We start from the raw sequence: 20,420 nt of genomic DNA, 5'->3' as shown, positions 1-20,420 counted from the left end.
AAAAAAAACTTTTTTCCATATATTTTCCGTTAATGGCCCTTTACCTGCTGAAATTACCGGGCCAGTTGTGGCCCGGCAAAATGCCATATTTCTGTCTTTACCATTGCCAGCAAAATGCCAATAAGTTGCAGGAAATATACCAATACCACTGATTCGGATAGAATGACGGCTCTATTCATGTACTCTCTGCACAGTCTTGTTAGCCCATAGATGGTTGTTAGAAGTCTATAAATATGCTTTGTTTTGTCATTTTTTACTGTGAATGTAATAACAATAACAAAACACAGCACATCAATGGACTTTTCAACCCATGCTGGCGGCAAGACGTGCGCAAATAAAGCAAAGGGCAATGCTGTCAAGCTGTACATTAGCAATATGCATATGCGTAATTATCAAATTCATCAGTAAAATGCAATTGAAATGCTAATCACATTTGTCGTGTAACTTATCTGGCAAGTAAAGGCAGTGGTTTTGACAGAATATCGTCATCAACGCAGTTATAGCGGGCACAACAACAATACAGTAATATATATTAAAAACAAAACAAATGTAAAGCTTCCAAACAGCAACGACTCATTACCGAAACATTACAGAAACGTACGCTTTGTTTTCAGTTGCTCACTGTTTTATTTTATTTGTACAGCGTTCTAAATTTCACACTCGAGACATGATGACCAAAGGCAGGAATGTTTCTTGTTCACTTCCCAGTAAACCTCCGTAGGATTGTCTTGATTCTGTCATTTCTCTGTTCGCATCCGCAACGTTGAGATAACGCTTCTTTTCTTTGTCCTGACGTCGTAGCCTACGGTAAGCCATTGAAACTCTCAAGTCCTCCTGCCGTTCACCTCTTGAAACATGAAAGCAAACGAGTTTTGTTGGTTTTAATTCATTATTCCATATCACACACACACACACACACACACACACACACACACACACACACACACACACACACACACACACACACAACCAAACAACCAAACAAACGCAAGCATACACGCAGGCATGCAAGCAAACAGCACACGCACGCACGCACGCGCGCGCGCTCACACACACACACGCGCACACACACACGCGCACACACACACACACACACACACACACACACACACACACACACACACACACACACACACACACATACACACACAGAGGCATTCTCACAGAGAGGACGACTTCTTGTAATCTATCATATTTTCTGAACTGACTAAAATGCCAAGCAGAAGTAAGGGGTCAACAGGAATATGTATTTTGATCTAACCTGCGAAGCTTACGTTGTCTCGGACAGCTCTCTTGCGTTTCTCTCAGGAACTGAGACCCAGGCGAGCTGCATCTTATCCAGTTGGGCAGTCAGACACTTGCACAAATCTTTGTCCTGGAGTGAATAGACACATACTCAATGTCAACATTCACAAGATGCAATTTGTTTGGTTACAAGTAAGCTTATGGTAATGCCTATGGTGCTTTTCTTTTGACAGAGACAAAACAAACTCAATCACACAAAGAAAGGAAAAAGGCACACACACACACACACACACACACACACACACACACACAACCGCGCGCGCGGGCGCACACACACACACACACACACACACACACAACCGCGCGCGCGGGCGCACACACACACACACACACACACACACACGCGCGCGTGCGCGCGCAGATTCTTTCTTACAGAGAGGACGACTTCTTAAAGTCTATTATATTTTGCGAACTGACTCAAACGTCCAGCAGAAGAAAGTTGAAACAAGTCGCGTAAGGCGAAAATACAATATTTAGTCAAGTAGCTGTCGAACTCACAGAATGAAACTGAACGCAATGCAACGCAGCAAGACCGTATACTCGTAGTCCACCTCTCACGGCATAGGCAGTGAAATTGACAAGAAGAGCGGGGTAGTAGTTGCGCTAAGAAGGATAGCACGCTTTTCTGTACCTCTCTTTGTTTTAACTTTCTGAGCGTGTTTTTAATCCAAACATATCATATCTATATGTTTTTGGAATCAGGAACCGACAAGGAATAAGATGAAAGTGTTTTTAAATTGATTTCGACAATTTAATTTTGATAATAATTTTTATATATTTAATTTTCAGAGCTTGTTTTTAATCCGAATATAACATATTTATATGTTTTTGGAATCAGCAAATGATGGAGAATAAGATAAACGTAAATTTGGATCGTTTTATAAATTTTTATTTTTTTTTACAATTTTCAGATTTTTAATGACCAAAGTCATTAATTAATTTTTAAGCCACCAAGCTGAAATGCAATACCGAAGTCCGGGCTTCGTCGAAGATTACTTGACCAAAATTTGAACCAATTTGGTTGAAAAATGAGGGCGTGACAGTGCCGCCTCAACTTTCACGAAAAGCCGGATATGACGTCATCAAAGACATTTATAAAAAAAATGAAAAAAACGTTCGGGGATTTCATACCCAGGAACTCTCATGTCAAATTTCATAAAGATCGGTCCAGTAGTTTAGTCTGAATCGCTCTACACACACACACACACACACACACACACACACACACACACACAGACACACGCACATACACCATACCCTCGTTTCGATTCCCCCTCGATGTTAAAATATTTAGTCAAAACTTGACTAAATATAAAAAGACCGACAACGGAGGAAAAGAACAAGAAGATGCTAGATCTAACGCCGTTGCGACGACCTGCTCACACAACTGTTTGTGAAACTCACCACGCTTGCTTCTAGCCGGAGGAGATCGGACGCGTACTGAAATCGAAGAAGGTGCTTTGGAAATTCCTTGAAGTTGAATGCAAAACAAATAACCGGACATCTGCAGAACCACCGCGGGCCGGATTTAGTTGACAATGCGTCATCATCACGAGTGACGTCAAGATATTTCGACATTTGTTTGTACATTACGTCACTCCAAGTGAGAAAGTCATACCGCTGTGCTGTCGCAGATCTTCTTGCCAGCAATAATCCAGCATTGGCCCACTGCTGGCGTGCCAGCAAAAACCCACCTATAATTGCCAGCAAATCGCCACCTATGGCCCAATGCTGGCAAACAAGCACTGGGCCATCAATGGCGTGCCAACAGTGGGCCAATTAAGGCATTTTACTGGCCGACAATATTACTGGAATGCCAGAGATGGGCCAGTGATGGCAAGCCATAACTGGGCCTTTGTTGGCAAACCATAATTGGCCCAGTGTTGGTTTTTTTATGGCCAGCTTTACCAAACTTGCCAGCAAAAAGCCAGCAGTGGCCCAGTTCTGGCATGTTTATTGGGCATGTATGTCAAAAAAACTCATCAAAACGCCATGATATTTTACACACTCTTTTGCAGTTGTATTAACAATATTCATGTCAAAGTTAAAGCAATACCACTAGCCATTACCAGACTACGGGGTTTTTACCCACATAGCCCACACAAAATGACGCGAAATCAAGCCTTTTACGGCTTCTGACGAGGCTGACACCAGTCGTCTTCAAAATGGCAAAACAACACTGCTAGGCACAATAGCTGAACCAAATCAATTTGTGTGGGTAGAAAATGAGTTGTTCTTTAATTTGAGAAAAACAAACCAGGGTCACTCTTGCTTGTTTTGATTTGTTATGTATTTTAGTGTCTGCAAATTTGCTTTTGCGAATTTGCTTTTGGGGGGTGTCCTAGGTCTCCGGTACACTGCTTAAGCACTAATAAATGAAACTCTTTGTTTCAAACGGTAAGGGAATAAATTACCTTTCTGGCAATATACTTGGTTTTACTATAACTGACCGCATCACAAAGTTCTACAGCAAAATGTATGTGTTTAGTTTTTTATGGCGATTAGTGTAGATACCAACCACGCTGTGTGTTGCAGATACCGGCAGATATGGCAGCACGCGGACGGTAGCATTGCCTACTACATTCCCGACCTAGACATGTACAAATACTCCAGGCCGTCGTGCATGAAGGTCAGAATTGACAACCCACTCTCTGTTATGCTGTCGCCTCTGATATGCAACAAGCAATTCGATGCAGATTACATCTGTGAGCTTCATACAAGGGCACAATCAGTCCGAGAAGAAACAGTGAAAGTGGTTCCTCTAGGATCGCATCAGTCTTCACTCACAAACTCCACACACTTTGTGCTTTGTTCTCAAGGACATCTCTCACACAGTTTCCTGTCATGTGATCTGCAAAGCGCATGCTTAGAGCAACGTTCAACTTCCTGTTCCGGTGTCGTGATGCCACATCCGCCGTCGTTCACATGCGCCAACGGCCGGCAGAGCGTGCCCATCACCTTGGTATGTGACTTCCGGTCTGACTGCATCGACAACAGCGATGAAAGCTTCTGCCACCACTTGCCATGTGATCAAACCGTCAACTTTCAATGTCACAAAGGACAGGTAAACATTTTGTCAACGATTTATTTTCTGAGGTAAAATCCGAACAGACATGAGTGACCCACAATTGGCATGAATCACGTCAGGTGACGGGGAGGGGGGGGGGGGGGCATTTTCATTTGGGTATGTGGCAAAGCCTAACTTTTTCTATGAGTGTGTGAATTAGGCACGGTGTTTTGGGGGTTTGTGACAAAGCTTTATTTGTTTCAGTGTGTGAAACGGCAGGCAGTTTGCAATGACGCGGAGGACTGTTTGCACGGGGGCGACGAGGACCTGTGCACCACTGCCAACTTCCACATAAAGGCGGTCACGTGGCCCGTGGTCATCAACCTGGAGGGTCCCAGGAGAGTCCGGCTGGTCCCTCTCAACACCACCTACAGCACTGACCAGCCACTGGACTGTCCACCCGCCCATTTCCAGTGTCCGGGTAGCGGTTACTGCCTGCCCATCTTCATGCGCTGTAACGGGGTGTACGACTGTCAGGGCCGCCAGGACGAGGCTGACTGTGACCGATACACGTGTCCTGGTTTCTATCGCTGTCGTGCCTCCGCCGTCTGTCTGACTGCTGACGAGATGTGTGACGGAGTGTTTCACTGTCCGCAGCACGACGATGAACTGCTGTGTGACTCGGTGTGTCCGCCCGGCTGCACGTGCTATGGCCACGCCTTCTTCTGTGGCGGCCCGTTCCAGGAGGGCCAGTTTGCAGAGCTGCGTTACCTGCACGCCAGTGGGAGCGGGCTTCGTCCTGCTGATGTCAGCAACAACACCATGCTGGTTTACCTCAACCTGGCCAGCTGTGCACTGAGGGAACTCTCACACCTGAGTCTGCCTAACCTGCACATTCTGCACCTGGGTGACAACCACCTGACTGAGGTCAGCGATGAACACCTTTTCCACCTGCCCAACCTGCGACACCTGTCCCTGGCTGGTAACCCCCTGACCTCTATCTTCCGAAAGCAGCGTGTGGCCCCCGTTCTATCCTCCCTCCTTCACAGTCTTGACCTGTCACGTGTGACGATCCCCGTGTTCCACATGACTGCCCTCAGCCCATTCCCCAACATTGAGGTCCTCAACCTGAGTGACTGTGAGGTGGACACGTTGTCCACTGACCGCTTGGAGACTCCCACTTCCCTGCACGTGCTGGACGTGCGCGGCTGCCCCCTGACCTACTTTCCCAGAGACTTGCTGCAAGGCCTGGGTCAGCTTCGTGAGGTGATGGCGGATAACTACAAGCTGTGCTGCCCCGTCACTCTCCCCCCCGGCTTCAACCTGGCGGACTGCAGGGCGCCGAGTGACGAGGTGTCGTCCTGTGACAACCTGCTGCGTTCCCACGTCTACCGCGTCTTCCTAGCGCTCTTCGCCGCCCTGGCCTTGCTGGGCAACCTCACGGCCTTCGTGGCCCGCGTGTTTCTAAACAGAGTGAGGAATGGCTTCGACGTCTTTACAATCACCTTGTGTTCGTCAGATTTCTTGATGGGCGTCTACCTGGCCATCATCGGCGTGGCGGACCGTCACTACATGGGCTCCTACCTGTGGAATGACGTCAGCTGGAGGCGCAGCGCAGCTTGCAAGGTAGCTGGCTTTCTGTGCATGACGTCCAACGAGGTGTCGGCCCTGGTGGTCTGTCTGATCACGCTGGACAGGCTGCTCGTGCTGCGCTTCCCCTTCAGCCGGGTTCGCTTCAGCAAGAAGACCGGGGCACTGGCCTCAGGCACGGTCTGGGTGGTGGGTGTGGTCTTGGCCCTCATCCCACTGCTGCCTCCCACCGCCCACTGGGGTTTCTACAGTCTCAACGGAATCTGCATGCCGCTGCCCATCACCAGGAAAGAGTTCCTCGGTCATAACTACTCCTTTAGCCTGTTCATTGTCTTCAACTTCGTGCTGTTCATGCTGATCGCTGTGGGCCAGCTCCTCATCTACCAGTCTGTGCAGAAAAACAGTCTAAAGCACGCCGACGTCACCAACCAATCTAGCAAGGACCAGAGGCTGGCCAGACGACTTATCACCATCGCCATGTCTGACTTTCTTTGCTGGTTCCCCGTCGGTCTGCTGGGCATCCTGTCATCCGCTGGTCAGCCTATCTCTGGCGAGGTCAACGTGGCCTTGGCCATCTTCGCGCTGCCCCTCAACTCGGCCATCAACCCCTTCCTCTACACAGTCAACAGACTGCTGGAGAAGAGGCAGATGGAGAGAGAGAAGCGATTGATGGAACAGCTGACAGTGCAGATCAAACAACGAGCAGTGTTCAATGAGCAAGATAGCAGGCACGTCTGAGACTTTCTTGCCTGTACGTGGTCTTTCTCATCGCCACTCAGTATGGGATCCCTGTTGATTTTGTCGTTTACTCTTTCCCCTTGTAGGTTTTGCTTTGTTTCAAGCGGCACAATTTTCATGTTCATTTTTGTTGAAGAGTTGTAGACCTATGGCTGTGATGTTCTTGTTATACTATTAAACGTTTCAACTCCAGATGAAAAGATACACCGTGTTTGCACTCATAACACAAATGACACGATCCTCATAACATGAACAAGTGTAGAAGGCACAGAAATATTACTGGAACAGCTTCTCAAAATGCATGATGTAAACATAGTCGGTGTCTAACATATACCTCATGTATTCCTCTTTTTGCTGCATCGAAGCGATCATTGAAAATATAACTCGTAGTGCCCGTAATCAAAGACCTCTTGACATTATTGCTGTCAGAAAGTGGAACCTTACATTCAAAGCTCTTTTATTGATATGATATGCATCCAAGCACACCCTTCGTGTACCACAAACGCAGACTAGCTTATTCTAAGTGCATCTTGTGATTTTGGTGGCTCTGCATGTCAAAATGACAGAAATTATGTAGTTGGAAAACACACATTCTATCCTTAATTGTTCCTCACATGTTGAACTTTATTGTCTGCCACATTTTACTTTATTGTCCCTCACATATTGTTCATTATTGTCCCTTACATATTGTACTTTATTGTCCTTCACATATTATTGTACTTTATTGTCCCTCACATATTGTACTTTATTGTCCCTTACATATTGTACTTTATTGTCCCACACATGTACTTTATTGTCCCTCACATATTGTACTTTATTGTCCCACACATATTGTACTTTATTGTCCTTTACATATTGTACTTTATTGTCCCTTACATATTGTACTTTATTGTGCCACACATGTACTTTATTGTCCCTAACATATTGTACTTTATTGTCCCTTACATATTGTTCTTTATTTTCCTTCACAAATTGTACTTTATTGTCCCTTACATATTGTACTTTATTGTCCCTTACATATTGTACTTTATTGTCCCTCACATATTGTACTTTATTCTCCCTTACATATTGTACTTTATTGTCCCACACATGTACTCTATTGTCCCTTACATAATTATTGTACTTCATTGTCCCTTACATATTGTACTTTATTGTCCCTCAAATATTGTTCTTTATTGTCCCTTACATATTGTTCTTTATTGTCCCTCACATGTACTTTATTGTCCCATACATATTGTACTTTATTGTCCCTCACATATTGTACTTTATTGTTCTTTACATATTGTACTTTATTGTCCCTTACATATTGTACTTTATTGTCCCTCACATATTGTACTTTATTGTCCCTTACATATTGTACTTTATTGTCCCTCACATATTGTACTTTATTGTCCCTTACATATTGTACTTTATTGTCCCTTACATATTGTACTTTATTGTCCCTGACATATTGTACTTCATTGTCCCTTACATATTGTACTTTATTGTCCCTCACATATTGTACTCTATTGTCCCTTACATATTGTACTTTATTGTCCCTTACATATTGTACTTTATCGTCCCTTACATATTGTACTTTATTGTCCCTCACATATTGTACTTTATTGTCCCTTACATATTGTACTTTATTGTCCCTCACATATTGTACTTTATTGTCCCTCACATGTACTTTATTGTCCTTCACATATTGTACTTTATTGTCCCTCACATATTGTACTTTATTGTCCCTTACATATTGTTCTTTATTTTCCTTCACATATTGTACTTTATTGTCCCTCACATATTATTGTACTTTATTGTCCCTCACATATTATTGTACTTTATTGTCCCTCACATATATGTAGAGGTTACATGCCGAGTCTCAGTGATTATTAAAAATAATGGTCGAAGTTAGCGGATCATGAAAAATGCGAGCTTCAGCGAGCTTTTTCATGACCGCGAACTGAGACCATTATTTTTAATAATCACTGAGACGAGGTGTGTAACCTCTTTATTCCTCCTTTCTTCAGTTATTCAAAGAAAACAGGAGTTTTTGTGCGAAAGTTTCATCGAATCCGACTCACTCAACCAGTCAACCTGCGCAGGCGATCGATTGATGCGCGGTTGTATAGTTCCGTGCAAATCATTCCATTCTGTTAACACTTCTTGTCAGTTTCCTTGTTTTGGACTAAAATCAAGTACACAGATATGCTGTTATTCTGCTGTGGCGGTAAAGGCAGGTATTGTGTGTTCTGTTTATGTTTTAGTATCGCTTAAGATAATGTTCTTGCGTCAAATGGGACTAGCAGACGAACTGTTGCACCCGTGTTCCAACGTTAATTACTGTATGAAGTTCAGTTTTCTGGGGAAAATAGTGTATGAAACCGCTTTATGTTGTTTAAATTGATGAGATGTGTGCATTTGGTTGCGTGTGATCTGTTTATAAAATGAAATATTGTTGAAAACTGACCGTCGGATTGCAGTCAGTGTTGTCGAAGAAACTGAGTTAAAAGAAGGGGAACTACTCTTGTCGCGAGAGTATGAGTTACTTGCCTTGGGAATTTGCTTGTGATGAACGGTTTGTGCACAGCAGATCTAGATTCAGAAAACAACCGAACTCATGGATTTTATATGGATATTCATGTGTTCAGGCCTGTAGTTGTTAATTTAAATGCGGTATGTTTGTATTGTTTGCTCCAGAGATGTATACTTCGTACGTATAGAGCGTTCGGAACTTTTCAGTCGCAAAAGTAGTACCGAAACAGAACAGCTTCTCAACCCATTGCACTATCGAGGATTCAGGCTGTTGCTGGCTCGTTATTTGTTTGGTTGCTGGGTCATTATCGAAAAATAACTAGCTCTACAAGTTTACAGAGGTAAAGAAGCAGAGGGGGGAATAATGTACTTTATTGTCCCTCACATATTGTTCTTTATTTTCCCTCACATATTGTACTTTTTTGTCCCACACATATTGTATTTTATTGTCCCTCACATGTTGTACTTTATTGTCCCACACATATTGTACTTTATTGTCCCTCACATATTGTACTTTATTGTCCCTTACATATTGTTCTTTATTTTCCTTCACATATTGTACTTTATTGTCCCTCACATATTATTGTACTTTATTGTCCCTCACATATTATTGTACTTTATTGTCCCTCACATATATTGTACTTTATTGTCCCTCATATATTGTTCTTTATTTTTCCTCACATATTGTACTTTTTTTGTCAAACACATATTGTATTTTATTGTCCCTCACATGTTGTACTTTATTGTCCCACACATATTGTACTTTATTGTCCCTCACATGTTGTACTTTATTGTCCCTCACATGTTATAAGATGTTAGGTGGTTTGTTGATAGACCAGCTTTTTTGTTGTTCCGAGAGAACCGTATCGTCATTTGTTTTATCTTTATCGACCAAGGCCGAAGGCGTGCTTTGTCAATCGTATCGACTTCGTCAAACACGGGAGTACAGTATTGTTTGGTCTTTTTATGTATCGCTCTAATGCGCAGTCACCATTGTTTTTCTTTCGGCATAACCAGATCATGATGGAACATAGTCGCAATAGCATTTAACAACAATACATGGCTCATGCAGATCACTCGAATGGCTATTTATACCCCATTCACGCATAGACGCCGCTTCTACTGCGATGGAAAACTTTGAAAAAAACTTCAAATTGTATTGATTTTGTCTTGATGACGTCATAAGGTTAAACTGTGCCATTTGAATGCGTCATTGCCAGCCAGCCAATCAGCGTCTAATGCGGGGGACACACCCTTCTACTGCGCAAAACAAAACATAATTATGCAGTGAAGTTCACTGCATGCAGCTGCCCGCAGTCTTCTTATCCACTGCTCGCAGCTTCATGCAGTTTATATTAAGAAAAGACATCAGCACAGATTTGAGTGGACCAAGCTAGGGTCCAGGGTAGTTGTTGCCAATATTGAAGAATATTGCTATTCTGATAGACACGTGGGGGAATTCTGGTGCTGTGATTGGATGGTCTCACACATCCCTATTCCGATCATCGGTCCATATTCCCACGAAAGTTGGTGCGACGTGTCATTGTCAAGAGAATGACAAGAAACGGTCAATTACTACTAACCGACTAACCACACCACGATCCACTCTCGCAGTCATACAAAACCGAAATCAATATAACAAAAGTGAACAGTTTTCAAGTACCAGTTTATATGCAAAATCTCCACCTCCTTTCTGAATTCTCGTTACCAGAAATGAATAAAAACGCCGTCCGAAAAGCTGACTCACAATGAGAATCAGTAACCGTGAAATTAAAGTTGCATGCTTGCGTACAAAGGTGGGAATACCCAGTTAATAACTTTACAATTTCGTCCAGGTAGGGGAAGGGCTCCTAATTTTGTTTCATGCTGCTAACTAGCTTGTTTTCTTGCGAAGAAGTTTCATTTTGTGTTTGGTAGTCCTTCTCTCTTAGGCTAACCGTTAGGCCTAATTAGAGTGAAATAGCTTTGATAGACATTCAGCAGAAATTAAATACAGAAAAAATCACAAAAGGTCCATATTAGGAGCCTGGGCGCCTAAAATGGACCAGTGAAGCGGCCTTCACGAATCACTGTAAAAAGCCCCCTATATTTCAAAATAACATGATAGGCCTACAACTTAGTGTAAAGTCAGCCTAATTAAAATATGCTCTATATTTATCTGTTTCGGGTTGATGAGAGCATTATTTGAAGCACACCAGGAAACTAAAGAAGTGTATCAAAAACAGAGGGAAAATAAGTAGAGGTTACACGCCGAGTCTCAGTGATTATTAAAAATAATGGTCGAAGTTAGCGGATCATGAAAAATGCGAGCTTTAGCGAGCTTTTTCATGACCGCGAACTGAGACCATTATTTTTTATAATCACTGAGACGAGGTGTGTAACCTCTTTATTCCTCCTTTCTTCAGTTATTCAAAGAAAAGAGGAGTTTTTTGCGAAAGTTTGATCGAATCCTATTCTCTCAACCAGTCAACCTGCGCAGGCGATCGATTAATGCGCGGTTGTATAGTTCCGTGCAAATCATTCCATTCTGTTAACACTTCTTGTCAGTTTTCCTATTTTGGGCTAAAATCAAGTACACAGATGTAGAGGTTACATGCCGAGTCTCAGTGATTATTAAAAATAATGGTCGAAGTTGGCGGATCATGAAAAATGCGAGCTTCAGCGAACTTTTTCATGACCGCGAACTGAGACCATTATTTTTAATAATCACTGAGACGAGGTGTGTAACCTTTTTATTCCTCCTTTCTTCACTTATTCAAAGAAAACAGGAGTTTTTGTGCGAAAGTTTGATCGAATCCGAATCACTCAACCAGTCAACCAGCGCAGGCGATCGATTAATGCGCGGTTGTATAGTTCCGTGCAAATCATTCCATTCTGTTAACACTTCTTGTCAGTTTCCCTGTTTTAGACTAAAATCAAGTACACAGATATGCTGTTATTCTGCTGTGGCGGTAAAGGCAGATATTGTGTGTTCTGTTTATGTTTTAGTATCGTTTAGGATAATGTTCTTTCGTCAAATGGGACTAGCAGACGAACTTTTGCACCCGTGTTCCAACGTTAACAACTGTATGAAGTTCAGTTTTCTGGGGAAAATAGTGTATGAAACCCCTTTATGTTGTTTAAATTGATGAGATGTGTGCATTTGGTTGCGTGTGATCTGTTTATTAAATGAAATATTGTTGAAAACTGACCGTCGGATTGCAGTCTGTTGTCGAAGGAACTGAGTGAAAAGAAGGGGAACTACTCTTGTCGCTAGACAAAGTATGAAAACAACCGAACTCATGGATTTTATATGGAGATTCATGTGTTCAGGCCTGTAGTTGTTAATTTAAATGCGGTATGTTTGTATTGTTTGCTCCAGAGATGTATACTTCGTACATTAGAGCGTTCGGAACTTTTCAGTCGCAAAAAGTAGTACCGAAACAGAACAACCTCTCAACCCATTGCACTATCGAGGATTCAGGCTGTTGCTGGGTCGTTATTTGTTTGGTTGCTGGGTCATTATCGAAAAATAACTACCCCTACAAGTTTACAGAGGTAAAGAAGCAGAGGGGGGAATAAGTGAAATTATCAACTTCCAGTTCCACGAAAAAAAGACATTTTGTTGCATTTTTTTTTTAAATCTCGAGGGCTAGTTATAGGTTATTTCCAGCAAGCTTCTTAGTGAATTAATGAAAATAGCCTTCAGCTTTTATTTTCTTCGATTTGTTGAAGGTGGTCCATTTTAGGGGACTCGCACATACTTTGAACTGTTGCTATTATTTTGTGTTTGCAGTAGAAACTCGGGGTCAACACTGCTAAAATGTAACAAATACGGACTTATCTGTCATATATAGCAATTTTTGTGTGATAAAAGCTTTGGCTGTGGACAGAAACGGGTCCGTTTTAGGCGGCAAATTTAGAGTGAACGCTGCCAAAAGGGAAAACAAGTCGCGTAAGGCGAAAATACAATATTTAGTCAAGTAGCTGTCGAACTCACAGAATGAAACTGAACGCAATGCCATTTTTCAGCAAGACCGTATACTCGTAGCATCGTCAGTCCACCGCTCATGGCAAAGGCAGTGAAATTGACAAGAAGAGCGGGGTAGTAGTTGCGCTAAGAAGGATAGCACGCTTTTCTGTACCTCACTTTGTTTTAACTTTCTGAGCGTGTTTTTAATCCAAACATATCATATCTATATGTGTTTGGAATCAGGAACCGACAAGGAATAAGATGAAAGTGTTTTTAAATTGATTTCGAAAATTTAATTTTGATAATAATTTTTATATATTTAATTTTCAGAGCTTGTTTTTAATCCAAATATAACATATTTATATGTTTTTGGAATCAAAAAATGATGGAGAATAAGATGAACGTAAATTTGGATCGTTTTATAAATTTTTATTTATTTTTACAATTTTCAGATTTTTAATGACCAAAATCATCAATTAATTTTTAAGCCACCAAGCTGAAATGCAATACCGAAGTCCGAGCTTTGTCGAAGATTACTTGACCAAAATTTCAACCAATTTGGTTGAAAAATGAGGGCGTGACAGTGCCGCCTCAACTTTCACGAAAAGCCGGATATGACGTCATCAAAGACATTTATCAAAAAAATGAAAAAAACGTTCGGGGATTTCATACCCAGGAACTCTCATGTCAAATTTCATAAAGATCAGTCCAGTAGTTTAGTCTGAATCGCTCTACACACACACACACACACACACACACACAGACACACGCACATACACCACGACCCTCGTCTCGATTCCCCCCTCTACGTTAAAACATTTAGTCAAAACTTGACTAAATGTAAAAAAGAGAAAAAGACTAACGGTTTTGAGGTTTGTGTTTTGACATGTGCGAGTTATCCAGAGAGGGTGAATACAGCAAATAAAACTTTTGTGAGCGCTCTAGCGCCGTTAGTTTGTCAGAACAGGAGGTGGTCCATTTTAGGAGCCGGTCCATATTAGGAGCCCTTCCCCTACTAGCCAGGATGGGTGCGTATCGCTAGCGCTACGTGTCATTTGTGCTACGTGTCATTTGTCCTACGTGTCATTTGTGCTACGTGCCGCTATCGCTACGTTGATTAGTGAGTGCTACAAATAATTTGTCTATGAGTTGCTATCATTCGTTCATTATCACTACGTGTCGACAGCACTACATCTTTTAGCGCTACGTGTCATTATCACTACGTGTCGATACCACTACTTACTGACGACTCTCTTTCTCATTTTTTCTCTCGCTCTCACTCCTTCTGGTTTGTGTGTGTGTATGTGTGTGTGTGTATGTGCGTGTGTATGTGTGTGTGTGTGTGTGTGTGTGTTGTGTGTATGTGTGTGTGTGTGTATGTGCGTGTGTATGTGTGTGTGTGTGTGTCTCTCCATCTTTCTCTCTCTTTCTTGCTCACTCGCTGGTTCACTCTCTCTCTCTGTCTCTCTCTTTCTCTGTCTGTCTGTCTGTCTGTCTGTCTGTCTGTCTGTCTGTCTCTCTCTCTCTCTCTCTCCCTCTCTCTTTCTTTCTCTCTCTCTTAATCGCTCTTTCTCTGCACCTCTTTAAAATCGCTCTCTGTTTGTCTCTCCCGCTATCCTCTCCCTCTCTCTCCCCATCTGTTTTTCTGTCTTATCTCGCTCTTTCTTTCTCGCTCGCTCTTTCGCCCTTCCCCTCTCTCCCTTTCCCCCTCCCCCCTCTCTCCCTCTCTCTGTCTCTCTGTCTCTCTGTCTCTCGCATTATACCGCATATACATACACGGATGTTTTTCTGTGTGTGAGTTTGTGTGTGCGATACCGTGTGTACGTATGCGTTTGTGCGTGTGTGTGTGTGTGTGTGTGTGTGTGTGTGTGTGTGTGTGTGTGTGTGTGTGTGTGTGTGTGAGTGCGTGTGCGTGTGCTTGTGTGTGTGTGTGAGAGAGAGAGAGAGAGAGAGATAGAGAGAGAGAGAGAGAGTGCTCAGAATGGTTTAGGCCACAGACTCATATACAAACCACGCAGGATGGGGGAAGAACAAAATCAAAACAAAACAAACACACACCAACAACATACATGAAATAAACTAGAATAAATACCCGCTTCGCCGGGTAGCCGGCTTCGCCGGAAAGAAGTACTTAGAGCCGTACGCCGGCTTCGCCGGGTCCGAACAATGGACCCGCCAAGCTTAGGTCCCTCCCAGATTCGTGGAATGGGAACAGCACGAAAATGATTCAGTGGCCATAATGCCATTCCTGACCATATCGAGTCCCATCCTTGTCGACGAATGTAACCGTGTTAATCACCTTTGGAGGCGAACTCTACTCAAACAGGATTGAGCAATTTATAGCTTATCTGTAAGCCCTTTTGAACTGTTATGGCTTCTCAAAGGAAGGCCAGTACATACAAATACACAAAAGCCGCCAGACCACATCACAAACAGAAGTGAACAATCCCCAGGTGTTGCTCACATAGATAGAGACACACACACACACACACACACACACAAAAACACAGAGAAGCCGTATCTATAGAGAGATAGATGACAGTGTATTTTTCGCGTGGCTATAAATTGATTCGACCTTTGCACTTTTACAGTGAGGATAATTTACGGGTCCAATTTACGTTCTGGACACTGCGGTGACCTTCTAAAAATAGTAACAGAACGCCGGGAATATCCGAAGACGCGCCACTCATACTATAGTGCACCATACGAAGGAAGGGAGGTAAACGCTGAAAACCTGGAGAAGATGAGAAGATAAGGAAGAGTTACTTATAATGGTGAAATGAACACAAAAACCAAAATCGGTTCAGCGCCGCGCGCTGAGAGCACGTGTTGAAATATCTCATCGATGATATTGTGTCCGGGGTGTAGCTGAATACGGTGTCCAAATTTGAAAAAGATCCACCGAGAACTTTGGCTTTGGTGTGTCGGTATGGGGGCCCGGGTAGCTGAGGTGGAACCAAAATAGCTGAGGTGGAACCAAAATCGGTTCAGCGCTGCGCGCTGAGAGCACGTGTTGAAATATCGACCAGGTTGTGTCCTGTCCCGGGTCTACCTGAATATGCCCACCAAATTTGAAGCAGATCCATCGAGAACTTTGGCCGTGCATCGCGAACTCACACACAGACACACAGACACACAGACACAAGTCGTATATATATATATAGATACGTGGTTGAAAAAGAGAGAGTGAGAGCGAGAGAGAGAGAGACACACACACACACACACACACACACACACACACACACACACACACACACACACACACAGAGGCAGACAGACATACAGATCCGACAGCCAGCCACGCAGACAATATTATTACACTCACTCACACGCACACACAAAGGGAAGTGTCTGCCGTTTGAACATGTAGTAGTGCTATCGACACGTAGCGCTGTCGACACGTAGCGCTACAGTACATTGGTTTTTCAAAAATAGTGATATCGACACGTAGTTCTATTGAGACGTAGTGATAATGGCATGTGTGCATTGTGGCTAAAGCACTACGTGCCGATAGCACTACTGTTTTTGGCAATTTGTGTCGATAGCACTACAGAAAATAGCGCAAACGATACGTAGCACAAATGACACGTAGCGCTAGCGGGACGCACCGGCCAGGATTTATATTTTATGGTTTCTGTGGTTGTACTTTTGCTCAAGTGAGTTATAGATTGGCTTACTGATAAGGTGGCGTGAGAAAGAATGTTCACCATTACCGGAAGAGCCACGAATATTACCTTAAAATACCAAGTATTAGTGCGGTTACCGTGCCAAAAATCATGCTTCAACCCACCAGTTTTTGCAACAAAATTTTTTTTTGCGGGAATGTTCTCAAAACAGTCTGGTTAGTGCCCAGTGCAAAATCTAAGTTTCAAACTATCGGCACAATCGAGAAATTTGCATATTAGTGACGTCATACATTAGTGGAAGAAGACACTGTTTTGTTCTCCAAGATAAGCCTATCATGTTGCATCTCGTTAGAAAGATCTCGGCTCAGAGGACTCAGAAATGCAGCTATTTAATATCTATGACGGCAGTAGTTGACACAAAACGCGTTGAAAATAGAATCCGAGTGCTTTTTTGCATAAACACACACACACACACACACACACACACACACACACTCACACACACACAAACACACACACACACACACACACAGAGAAAAATACACACGCATGTGCTTTCAAGCACACGCACACTCTTTTATATTCTCTCACCTCTGCTTCTCAATATGCCTCGCCTTATTCAGTAAAGTTGGACGGGGAATTGGAGCAACTGGCACCACGACACTCTCCACACCCAGGCGAATAAACGAGTCCGTGTTTACGACAGCTGCATCTTCTTGTGTCACAGTCAGTCTTGCATGCACACCGAATCACTTTCAGAAGAGCTGCTGGTGCTGCTGGTAGGTCCGATGTGCTTTGGCAGCATTTGGGGCATACACAGTGCATAGTGCATCGTACAGGCCAGTTTCCGCCATGAGATGTCCTATACAAGCGAGAAAACTCATCTCCATGTGGAAGGGACCAAGCCGAAGAACTACAGAACGTAGCTCACTGAAAGCTGCTTCTGCTGATATGATGCTGAGGGCCTTCCACCACAGGGGCTGATCAAAAGGTGACTACAGGGGTTTTGTTGTATCGCCTAGCTTCAGCAGAAAGAAACAACAGCGTTGAATAGATACAAGTTTTGTCACTGGGTTTGAGATCAATCATCGGCAAGAAGACAATAGATGACTGACCTGGAAAGTCACCATTGTGGACGGCCTGCATTACTCCTGACCAGAACGGTCTCTGAGGACTGAGCAGCCATGCTGACTTCCATAGGACTTCAACTTCTTTGGTAGGGTCTTCAACTAGGACTGTCCTTAACTTCTCATAGGTGAGACTTGCCAGGCCTTCACATCTCTCATCGTAGAAACTGATTTTGACACGGGCTTTCTTCATGACCTCCTCCAGCCTAACCTTTGTTTTCAGAGCGATGGACGACCTATTTTTGATGAACGGGGTTATGGAAGCAATCATGCCCATTCCATGGAAGGTATTCAGGCCATCAATTGTTCCAGTGTTATGATCGACATTGTCTGCCATGTACTGCATGAAATGTTCATCTGTGGCTGGCACGATTATCTCCTGGGTGGCAGCCGCACTCATTTCGTCCGTCTTTACTTCTCTGTAAGAGGAGCTGAATCCAAGGGAGTACAGCGTGTCAATCAGGAACTTGGAACCAAAACAGTGGTGCATCTGAACTCCAAGACCAATCTGATGTGGAGCAATTAAAATTCTTGGGCGAGCTGCTTGCATAATTGCTTGGCCGATTGAAGCAACCTTCACATCAATGTCCTTTCCACTGAAGATCTCTCCGAGGAAAGTTTGCAAGGATTTTGGCACAAAATCAAGGTTTGCTGTAATTGAGAAAGTGCTGTCTGGACTTCGGTATTCTTTTCTGCTGGTGTTTATCTTCTTAATGTCACTTTTGATAAGTTCAGCAGCAGCTCTGATGATGTTGTCTTTTTGAGTTTCTTCGTCGGTCGTCTCAGGTGTCGAATAAAAGGAATGAAGAATAGACCATGTTGTCCTCTGAAATGTTACCACGTTTGCTTTCCCATCCATTTCTGTGATGATAATTTCATCACCAAAATGTTTCTTTAATTCTTCTTTCATCTTTGAGTGACTATAACAGTCACCACCTGTAAACTCTTTCATTTTTCTGATGAGGTCGATGATGGTGACTTCTGTATCGTTTTTTTGCAGATAATTGACAACTTTTCTGAACGCTTCTGCTCTTTTTTCATCGACTGGTCTTCCTTGTTTTGGTCTTTTGTTGTCAGTGTCTGATGCAAAGCACTTTGGAAGTTTCCTTTTTGTTCTAAAATTGGTGCTGCATGATTGGTGGTACAAAGCATCAGCTGCTGGAAGGTCCGAGACGAATTCTATCTTGCCTTTTACCTTTTCAGGCCATTCGTCTGCTCTTTCAGCACAGATTCTATAGACGGTCTTCTGAAAAATCTAAAGTGCGAACAGGAAGTACTGTTGGACCTCGTTTTGAAACAAGTTCTACATGCATGCCACAAAATAAACAACATTTCCTGAAATCAAAGGGCTGATTCTTTGACCGCAGTCCTTGGTTCAAATTTGCAGCAGTATCTTCATCTTTTTTCCCACGAAGGTAGGCTGCTATGTTGTGCTTGTTTGTATATGAACTGCGACAACATACATGCACAGCCTGCCCCTCTGCAACAACAATTGAATCACCACGCTGGGTACTGACTCTGTGTATGGTGTCTCTTCCCTTCTGTTGCGGAATGACGATCTGCTCCCCTGAATAAAGGCTGCCTCCACACAGGATACACAACTGCTCCATGATCTGGAAAAAAATACATTTATAACATAAACTTAAATAAAGCAGTTGGATTGACACTGTGTGTATAATTGTCCAGACGCTAATTAATTTTGTCTTTAAGTAGTAGAGCATATTTTATTATATAATATCCTGAATACAGTGAAACACCCTTATTAAGACCCTCCATTTTAAGACCTGGTTTTCTCAGATTATTTTGTTGGTCTTAAGAAAGGGGGTTCCACTGAAACATGATTTATTGAAAATATAAATGAGTTGTTCTTTGCTACTGGTCACAAGTGGGGATCAGCTCACACAGACGCATTTTTTCAATACAGTCTAGGGGAGAAACTGGTCACAAAGCACCCAGTACATGCCAGAGAGATAGGAGAATCGGCACAATCAAAGAAAATACCAAAATCATTCAATAGATATGGAAATATTAAGATTTACTGTGAAAATGCTAGCAAAAATGGCGTCCAAAAATGGGAACGCACACTTGGTGCGTCTTTGAAGACTTACCTCCCGTTCTGTGTTGTTGATAATAGTCGTGTTTGTGCTGTTTTTGTTGAAATAGTATCTAATAAAACTGATGCAGTTCTTGAAATGTTGCAAATTATTGTTGTCTTTGTGAAATGCGAGTGTTCTGAGGCGTAATCTGCATACGGCTGATGTCCCACATAGGGTACCCCACTTCGATCAGCGTATCACTCCAAATGAGCTTCATGGCAGAAAAGCAGATACACTACCAAAACACTGCATAACAGATCTACAAGTCTGAGCCAGAATCATTGAAATTTACTTTCTGTATAAAATATTGCAATCAAATTTGTTCACGCCGTCACACAAATAACGCAGGTTACCCTCGCCTTCGATTCAAAGTACTTTGAATCGAAGGCGAGGGTAACCTGCGTTATTTGTGTGACGGCGTGAACAAAAATGATTGTTCTACTTAACTCCAATCTGACTGAATTA

General features: G+C 42.9%; 1 protein-coding gene across 1 annotated transcript in view; it reads right to left on the bottom strand.

Annotated features, from left to right (window-relative positions):
- Positions 1–272: 272 nt before the first annotated feature.
- The window catches only part of LOC138958097 (ras-related protein Rab-37-like), a 299,221-nt gene continuing 279,073 nt past the window's right edge, over positions 273–20,420 (bottom strand). The window contains exons 7-8 of the mRNA XM_070329162.1: positions 1,262–1,375; positions 273–847 (exon numbers count right to left, since the gene is read on the bottom strand). Of these exons, the coding sequence (XP_070185263.1) occupies positions 1,271–1,375 (105 nt within the window). The 3' untranslated portion in view covers positions 273–847; positions 1,262–1,270. The remainder of the gene's footprint in view (positions 848–1,261; positions 1,376–20,420) is intronic.

Source organism: Littorina saxatilis, linkage group LG2, assembly GCF_037325665.1.
Source record: "Littorina saxatilis isolate snail1 linkage group LG2, US_GU_Lsax_2.0, whole genome shotgun sequence".
NCBI classification, from domain to species: domain Eukaryota; kingdom Metazoa; phylum Mollusca; class Gastropoda; order Littorinimorpha; family Littorinidae; genus Littorina; species Littorina saxatilis.
Note: the sequence above shows the minus strand (reverse complement) of the source record. Positions and strands in the feature narration are given on the sequence as shown.